Source organism: Atractosteus spatula, chromosome 14 (assembly GCF_055471065.1).
Source record: "Atractosteus spatula isolate fAtrSpa1 chromosome 14, fAtrSpa1.hap1, whole genome shotgun sequence".
NCBI classification, from domain to species: Eukaryota; Metazoa; Chordata; class Actinopteri; order Semionotiformes; family Lepisosteidae; genus Atractosteus; species Atractosteus spatula.
The window spans coordinates 35,585,085-35,594,067 of NC_142719.1; the positions used below are offsets into that span (position 1 = coordinate 35,585,085).

At 45.1% G+C, this 8,983-nt stretch overlaps 1 protein-coding gene across 1 annotated transcript; it reads right to left on the reverse strand.

Annotated features, from left to right (window-relative positions):
• Positions 1 to 2,108: 2,108 nt before the first annotated feature.
• Positions 2,109 to 5,910, reverse strand: LOC148821257 (uncharacterized). The gene is made up of 4 exons (XM_088933452.1): positions 5,888 to 5,910; positions 5,120 to 5,372; positions 3,090 to 4,504; positions 2,109 to 2,436 (listed from the first exon to the last, which is right to left on the reverse strand). Exons 1-4 carry the CDS (start codon positions 5,908 to 5,910, stop codon positions 2,109 to 2,111), a joined length of 2,019 nt encoding a protein of 672 aa, XP_088789578.1.
• Positions 5,911 to 8,983: the final 3,073 nt, after the last annotated feature.

Genomic DNA, 8,983 nt, shown 5'->3' on the forward strand with positions numbered 1-8,983 from the left:
CTCATATTATGTCTTAAAAACAAAATTTCATTACATTTGAACAAATCAATTTCATTCCAAATGAAGAGAGTAGAGGTCTACACAAATCGACAGTAAAAGGAAATGACAAATATAAAAAATTAAATACGGTGCAGGGACTGGCGCTGTAATCCAAAGTTCAAAATGGAAAAAAACTAACAAATATGAGATACCAATCAGAAAACTGCTAGCAAACCCACAAAAAAGAGGGATAAGTGAATTTCTGAAACCAGTCCAAAGTGGTGCAATTTCTACTTTATATGGTTTTTGAGATTACAGAGAGAATGTTATTGAAAACGTATTCAGTCATTAAAGTGCATGTTTTCCCAGGTTTTATATCAAAGTGGGCGCTTGATAGGGTATGCTCTCAGCAAACCATGGGTAATTGACCCAGCTGGAGTACTTTTCAGATGTCCTGAAGCACAAAACAACAGAATCCAATAGTAATCCTGGTCAAAGTTCATTGCAACCACTATCCATCATAGATGGCGTGGTCATTTGCTGCACAGTATTTTTTAATGCTGTTGCAGGGAATGAGATACAATGCACATCAGAGAAGTGCAAGGTTGACTTAACTCTTACACAGCCACTGCTACAGTATCTGTTTGGAAAGAACATGAATTCTCCGCTCTTCAAATAAGATATTCCGAAGGAAAACAAAAAACAATGGATGATCCTGTCTCTTGTCTTTCACAGCTAATGGTTTTTAGGATCATGAGACACATTATTGAAACCAGATCATTACACCGGTTCAACTCTTTTGCATGAAAAGCCAGGCCAAATCTCAGGAGATGAATTAAAGTTTTATACTGTAATTGCAATTCCCAAAAACCAGTATTATGTAAGACTGTTTAAAAACGAATATATAAAAACATACGGTAGGGGATGATGAGTTCATTTCACTTAAAAATAAGTCAAAGTATTCTCGGATTGATACATTATTATTAAGTCCTGATGTTTTTCAGTTCCTGGTAGATACTACAGCACCAACAAGCACTTGTTCTCCATGCAGGATACTAGGAAATATTAAATCTAAACTGCATTTCATGTATTTTTATTTGTGCCCAAGGAAATCCCCAAGAGAATGCAACCAAATATTTGTCTTTGTGAAATCCTCCGAACAGTGAGATAATGGGGTATTCAGACCACTGGAAACTTGTAAATGTCAAATGCTTTAAGTAAAAACTTATTTCCAATGCACTGTCTTCAGCAGCTCATTGGTATTTACCTTAGAGGAATATGTGTGTCCGTCTAAGCCGCAGACAGGGCTAGGGTGGATCACAGGACAGGGCTTGCACTTGGCTAGGTTGCCTGTTCCCATCCAGTACTTGTGGGCCAGGTTTCCTCTTCTGGGTTTCATACTGCAAACAGATGCCAACAAAAAAAACAAATAATGTTATTTCTTATTAAACCTACAGTAATACAGTATGTACCACTATTATGTTATTTTTATGTCCACTAATTTGCCAACTTGCCAAAAAAAAAAAACAGAATAAAGTAGAATCTTTATATCCTTTTGATAGTACAAATATTTTTTACAGTCTCATGCAGATTTCAAGTTCACGAGGAATGATGGCAGCCGAAAGCTTGGGAGAATTTAGAATCATTTATTGAGATGTGGAGATTTGGCGTAACCCGCTTGGCTGAGGGCCGACCTCCCGGCCGTTGGACGGGGAGGATAGGACCCCCATGCGACCAATGGGGTAGCTGCAAAGGTGGAGAGGGGGTGGAGGAGGGATGCGGAAAACGAACGAGGAAGAGGAGAGGGTGACATTTGATATATATGGAGACCGGTTGCTTACGTCAGGATTAGTGGGAATTGCGGCAGCTGTGTCGAATGAGCTCGGCTGCTTTCATTCCTCCCGAACTTTCATTAAAAACTCCATTTCACGAGGAATGATGGCAGCCGAAAGCTTGGGAGAATTTAGAATCATTTATTGAGATGTGGAGATTTGGCGTAACCCGCTTGGCTGAGGGCCGACCTCCCGGCCGTTGGACGGGGAGGATAGGACCCCCCAAAAGAACCAAGCGGGACCCCCAATCACCAGTGCAGAAAAACAAAAACAAAACCAAATGATTGTTAAACTAATTCAGCCCAGGAGAGAAAGTGCCTGCTTGAGGGTACTGGGGTTAGTTTTGATGTATGCATGATAAGCCTCGGAGGACCAACGGCCGAGTTGCTTGATGAGATACTCGGGTATGCCTTGGCGAGCGGCAGAGGACGTGGCCCCTGATCTGAAGGAGTGCCCAGAGAATCGTTCAGGGGGGTATCCGGCGGTTAGAAGGATGTCGTAGAGGTGAGAGAGGAACCAGTTGCGGGTCACGATACGGCCCTTCTCGTTTACGAACAGAGGGTCAGTAGGCAAGGCTCCGGCAGCGGTGCGAAGATGTGCGTAATGGGATAGAGGCTCGTATGGGCTTACGTATGAACAGAGTTTGAAATAATAGATGAGAGTGCCAGACCCGAGTTGGTCGGTTTTGCTTTTCTTGAGATAGAAGGTCAGTGTATCGGAAGATAAGATGGAGATGTCGGATAAGCAGGGTTGAGAAGAAGGATCGAAGGATGTGGAAGCAGCGGTAATTTCGGAGCACCTTAGGAAGCCAAAGAAGGCTAACAAGAATAAAGATTCAAGAGTGCGGTCGACCCAGGGTGAGTGGTAACCCGACCTGAGAATGTAGATGCAGGATTCGAGGATGTCCGAAGTAAGTGGTGCGCGTTGGTTCGGAAGTGGTTTTTCGAGCCGCTGAAAGCCTTTAAGCAGGAGACTAATTTGAGGGTGGATAAGGGAGGGACAGGTCGTGCCGAAAAGGAGTTTATGGAAGAAGTGGATGCCGCACAGGTATACTTTGGTGGTGGATGCTCGTACCTTGAGTGAGTTTCTACAATAGCAAACGAAGGATGATACAGTGAGAATATCGAAAGAAGGGAATTTTATGTTCGTGGAGAGGTGGAAGGATTGGAAGCCCTTCCAGGCGGTCCAGTAAGAGCTGAGAGTTCGAGGGGCAATCCCTAAGAGGATAGTTTGCTGGGCCAGCTGGACGTAGTGATGGAAAGGATGATTCAGAGGAACGTGAGTTCCGAATAGGGAGGTACTGTGCATGGGTTCGGTCTTGCATCTGGTGCCAAGTTCCTGAATTTCTGAAATTGAAAGCGAGAGAGAGAGTCAGCAATCTCATTAAGGTGACCTGGAATGTGAGCAGCTACGAGGACGAATTGATGTGTGAGAGAAGTCCATTTAAGGCGGCGGAGAAATTTCATGATAGATCGGGATGAAGACCTTCCTTTGTTGATTATATGGACTACTGCGTAGTTGTCCGAATGGATAAGGACGGATTTTTGTTTCCAATTGTGGCCCCAAAGAGAAGCTGCAACGACAATTGTTAATATTTCGAACAGGGCCGATGACTGGTCAACGAGAGGGATCGAAGAGAGCTCAGGAGGCCAAGGGGCCGCAAACCACTGGCCTTTGTAATAGCCTCCGAAACCGACTGAGGGGGCTGCGTCCGTGAAAAGCTGGATATCCTCGGCATCGGAGAGGAGGTCATCGTAGAAGAGAGATATGCCATTCCAGTTGGCCAAGAAAAGCTGCCAGAGTCTGAGCTCGGATTTGCAGTCGGCTGAAAGGCTTACGTGGTGGTAAAGAGAGGGCACGGAAGAGGCGAGGTCGAGAAGGTAGGAGATGAATGACCGTCCTTGGGGGATGATACGCATGGCGTAATTAAGGTGGCCGAGCAGAGAGAGAAGATCCCTCTTTGTGCAAGATGTGGCGGAAGAATAGGTAGAGATGTACGTCTGGATCCTGTCGATCTTGTCGCGAGGCAGGGAGGCAGAGAAATTGATGGAATTGAGGGTGATCCCGAGGAATTGGATTATATGAGAAGGACCGGTTGTTTTGTCTGTGGCGAGAGGTACCCCTAGTTTCCCGAAAACGGAAGCAAGTGTGGAAGAGGCTCTTGCGGGTGGGGCGTGAGGAAAATCTATGGTAAGGAAATCGTCGAGAAGGTGGACGAGAAAAGGAAGCCTATAGTTATTTAAGAGGATCCAGCAGAGCGCTTCGGCTAAGGTATCGAAAATTTTTGGGCTACTCCTGCATCCGAAAGTAAGGCGGACTGCGAAGAAGAACTTGTTACGCCAATGAACTCCAAAGAGGTGCCAGAAGTCTGGATCGAGAGGCATGACTTTAAAGGCACTGGAGATGTCGGCCTTAGCGAGCCAGGCGCCCGGACCTGCGATTTTGATGAGAGAAATGGCATGGTCGATTGTGGCGTAGTGGAGGGAGAAGTCTGAACTGGGAATGAGGCTATTGAGACTTGGCACGCGGGAGTTATGGGGAGCTGACAAGTCGATTATAAGGCGTTTTTTACCGGAATACTTACGGACCGCTATACCGATGGGATTGATGCGGTATACGGGGAATGGGGGAGAGTCGAGTGGGCCGATCATGAAACCGTTCTCGACTTCAGATGCTAACAAGGAATCGACGGACTGGGGATCGGCGGTGGCAGATTGCAAATTTTTGCAAAAGACGGGGGAAGAAGGAAGTGTGCACAGGCCTGGTGAGAATCCGAAGGAAAGGCCGTCAAGTAAGATGTGGGTGGAAGAGGGGTCGGGGTGACGGAGCAGTTCGGAAGCAAGAGCGGGGATATCGATTGGGGTAGACAAAAACGCCAGTAGTCATTTGGGAACGCTGAAGGTGGAGCGAGCATGGAAAGGCCGGCGGGGGCAGGCGGAGCGAGCATGAGCTTCGCCGCAGAAGCTGCAAATGTGGAGGAAACGACAGAGGGAAGAGGTGCATGTCGAGGAATTGAAGTTGTTGCAAATTTGTTGACCTCTGATCATCACGATGGGGCGACCACGAACGTCTCTGGACCGGGAAGGTTTGAAGAAGACCTGGCGGGAGAATTGATGCTGAGGGGGAGAAGGGGCAGAGTCGGGGTTGGGCTTGTGGACTGTATTTGGACAAAGATTTGATGAATGTGTCCGAGAGGAACAGAAATCGCAGGAAAGAGCTCTGATGCCGGCGAAAGTGCGGCAATAAAGCTCAATGTCGAGGGCTCCCCAGTAGGTGCGCTGGTTCCATTGGAGTAGGCGGGCAGCGGCCTTGGCCGAGAACTGCTTGTGGTATTCGTAGAACAGGGAGCCCTCGAAACGGACGGATAGATCGAGGATGATGTGCATGTAATCGTCGAGTTCCTGACGACGTTCAGGAAAGGCGGAGCACATGATGTCGCGAAAAATGCTGAAAGCCAAGCAGAAGTCGGAAATTCGAAGGACTGAAGCGGGGTGAGGGTCGGAAGATTTGAGAGTGACGGAAATCGAGCCGCAGTCGACTGTTCTGGAATCGGAGTTGTAACTGGAGGAAGAGAGAAGGTGAGCTAGATTGACATCCGCACCTCGTAGAATTTGCTGCCGGAGTGAGAAGGAAATGGGAGGAGGACTAAACTTTAGTGCGTTAGGAGGAGCTGGGAGAGGAACGGCTGTTCGGAGAGAAAAGTCCTTAGTAAAGGGGAGATTGGAATCCGGGGCCGAAGGCATGGGATGATTGATGCCGTGTTGGACACCGGGGATGGGAGAGGATGAGGAGGGAAGAAGAGAGGAAAGCAGATTGTGGTAGGAGGGGTTAGACAGATCTGGGGCCTGAAGCTCATTGGCTTGGGATATGGAAGCCGAAAGGTGTTGAGGAGGAATTGAAGCAGGGGCGAAGGCTGCGTGAAGGACTGAGGGGGCTGCCGAGTCGTCTTGGACGCCAGGGGGTGGGGGAGGGTAGGAGCCGCCTGCTGGCTGGGCTGCGGGTTGTTTACTGGATGGCCTTTGGGCCGTGGAAACCGCAGCAGGGGCCGAAAGAAAAGAAACCGGGGCCGAAGGCACCAAGCTGGCGGAGCTTGGGCCATGTTGGACGCCGGAGGTAGAGACAGAAGAGAGTGCAGAAATTAGATTAAGCAGAGAAGGGGGTTGGGGAGGGGCGTGAGCCTGGGGCCTTAGACCCGGCAGCAAGGAGTTTAGGGAAAGAGGCTGGGTGGAAGAGGCTAGGTGCGGTTGTTCGGCAGAGGAATGGATTGGTTGGGGAAGAGACACGGACATATCAGTACAAGACAAGACGGAAGACGCGACAGGCAGAGGCGCGGACGGCCTCGGGGTCCTCACGTTGGGATGAAAGGCGGCGGCACGGGTGATGTCATCGGAGGGCGCCGGGAGAAGCTGTGTGGCTGATGTTTCCTTTGTGTAGACTGCGGTTAAGTACAGGGAAAACAGGGCTTTTTTGGAAGCGTTTCTTTTAAAACGGACTCCGTGTTTTTGAAGTATCCTCTGGAGGCTTGCTACGGTCCAGTTGGAGATCGCAAGGGACGATCCAGGAGAAGGGGGGGCCGATGTGCGTGAAGCGCGGCGGCTGGGACGTCCTCGAGAGAAGCGGGGGTTATTTGGAGACTTTGCCGTGGAGGGACGGGAAGGCTGGGTTTGTGGTGAGAGAGGGACTACGACGGCGGAACGCAGTCTTCGGCGAGGAGTTGAATCTTGTGAGGACTGGCTGGGAGATGAGCGGCGCTGATGTGGCACGGCGGGTGAAGGAGGCGATGAGACGGAGGTGAGTGGAGCGGGGGGGGGAGGCTGGACGAGAGGGGTAGGAGAGTCTCCTGTGCTGCAGAAAAGGTCTTCATCGGAGCAGCGAATTTGCAGATCCATAGGAAGGGAGCACGGATTCGAGCTAGGTGAAAACGAACCATGCGGAAAACGAACGAGGAAGAGGAGAGGGTGACATTTGATATATATGGAGACCGGTTGCTTACGTCAGGATTAGTGGGAATTGCGGCAGCTGTGTCGAATGAGCTCGGCTGCTTTCATTCCTCCCGAACTTTCATTAAAAACTCCATAACATTGATTCCCTGCCAGATACACATAGGATAGATAAGATTCAAATCATCTACTGTATGAGGAATGGCACTTTCAAAGTATAGGCAGCATCCATAGATTCAAATTGTTTTAGAAAGATGTTGTTCGTATTTGTTTTTTCTTTCATTTATGAAGTAATACATGTACAAAGTCATATTTGAATATATTCTTCTTTATGCACAATAACATTCATATTAATATTCAGAGCAAATCATTACAGACATCGCTGACAGGTAAATATTTAATATATTCATAGTCATAGCTTTATACTCAGATCAACAATGCAGAATTTCTTTAGCTTTTCTTCTTTTTTGCAATTATAATGAACATATTCCCTGTCTATTCCTCTCTGCTGCATGTTTTATATGCACTGTTCACTAATTATTTAATTGAGTACTAAACTGAGTAAATTTGATTAGCCAACTTACTGGCAAAATTAATTACAGGTAGCTTACTTGCACAAGGCATAGTTAGGAGCTCTTGAGTGGAGTCATTAGGCATATTTCACTAAAAATTAAATGAAGAGATGTATAAGGCAAGGCAATGTGTTATATCTGTTGGCATCGTGTCAGCAAGATATCAGTATCATTTACACACAGGTACCATTTGATCTTAAGTAGGCTTTAGAAACCCATTTCCCTTAAGAGCTGTATTACTATTTCAAGGCAGGATTTGGGAAAACAAAATCTGAATTGCTGCATTGTGGTCTATTCGTTAAGTAGTTTATATCAGTGTTGTACATTAAACACTCAAGTGGTGATAGTGTGCTCTAGCATTAACAAAAGAGCAATGATATACAGTATCAATAATGTATAGGCTACTCTTAATGAAACAGAAATGTGTTTCATAAATTTGCACAGTGAAAAATGTAAAAGATACTAGGTAATAATAAAATAAAATTATTAGAAAGCTCTGGAAAATTATTTTTTTAGATATTCCAATGCCTTTCAAGTTATTTCTGTAATAAATACTTATAAAATTATTTTTAGATTAGTCATAATAAATATAGTTTGAAATATCATAGTAAAATTAATTTTAAACCTGGTGTTATCTGATTATAATAACGTAATTATACATGATTAATAATGTATTTATAAACAAATCAGATTTTGTGTACTGTATATGAGTGATTATTTCTATATTGCATCATTTACTGTTAATATCTTGCATAAGTATTTATAATCAAACTTGATCAATGATGTGTAACTATAACTTTACACTGTAACCATAGCTGTGTGTTTTTCAAAATGTATCTTGTTTAAATAGGCGCTCATGATCCACTAATCTAAAAAACAAGCATCAGTAATTTAAACTGTCTCATTAGAAAACATCCCTTAATTACATGAAGCGATTATGGTCATTAAACCAATCGATGCATCAGTAACTGTGAGCAATAATATTCACTGCAAATGGATGGATATAACTCATTTTTCTCAACCTGCAATTTATCCTAAGACTGCAGTGCAATACCAAAATTTAACATTCAGACCTTCTAAAAAAAATCGAAAGCCTGAGATTGACATCTTTGAGACATCAGCATTTATTAAAAAGGACAGAAAGTCAAGAACATGAAAATGATGTTATTTACTGTACAATGTGAGTTGGAGAAAGTGGGGATTTTCATCAGTAAATTGAGACAGGACTATTCCTTAGAATTGCTGATTTTATTTTCAGTGGCTATTGATTGAAGGGACATCTAAAGTTAAGTTATATGCTACCATTTTCCTGGATCAGAGTTCTCTAGGATTGGACTTTCCAGCGTCAGAATACATGACAGTAACTTCGTACGCTATAGAGGTCTCCCATACCAGTGCTGACCAGGGCCAGCTTGGCTTACCTTTTCAAACTTGACAAGATTATACTACAAGATGTTACAGCATCTGTAACTTTATTCTGTAATTTAATGGGAACTGCAACACTATTTTTATATTTAGGGGTCTGAAAGAGTCAACATTAATGAGTGCTTTTCAAACCACAATAAAAGTTAAATGTACTGTACATAGTAACTTGTAAAACCTCCAACTTGCATCACAAAATAGTATGTGCAGCGCCGTACTGTATTCTGCAATTCAGAAC

What these genes read in the sequence shown, in the direction of transcription:
- LOC148821257 (XM_088933452.1), bottom strand. Translation starts at nt 5,910, where the DNA reads ATGGCCCAAGCTCCGCCAGCTTG. An exon ending in GCCCAAGCTCCGCCAGCTTG is followed by an intron (nt 5,373 to 5,887) that starts GTGCCTTCGGCC and finishes CTCTTCCTCCAG; the next exon opens with TTACAACTCCGATTCCAGAA. An exon ending in CCTCCCTATTCGGAACTCAC is followed by an intron (nt 2,437 to 3,089) that starts GTTCCTCTGAAT and finishes TTCATACGTAAG; the next exon opens with CCCATACGAGCCTCTATCCC.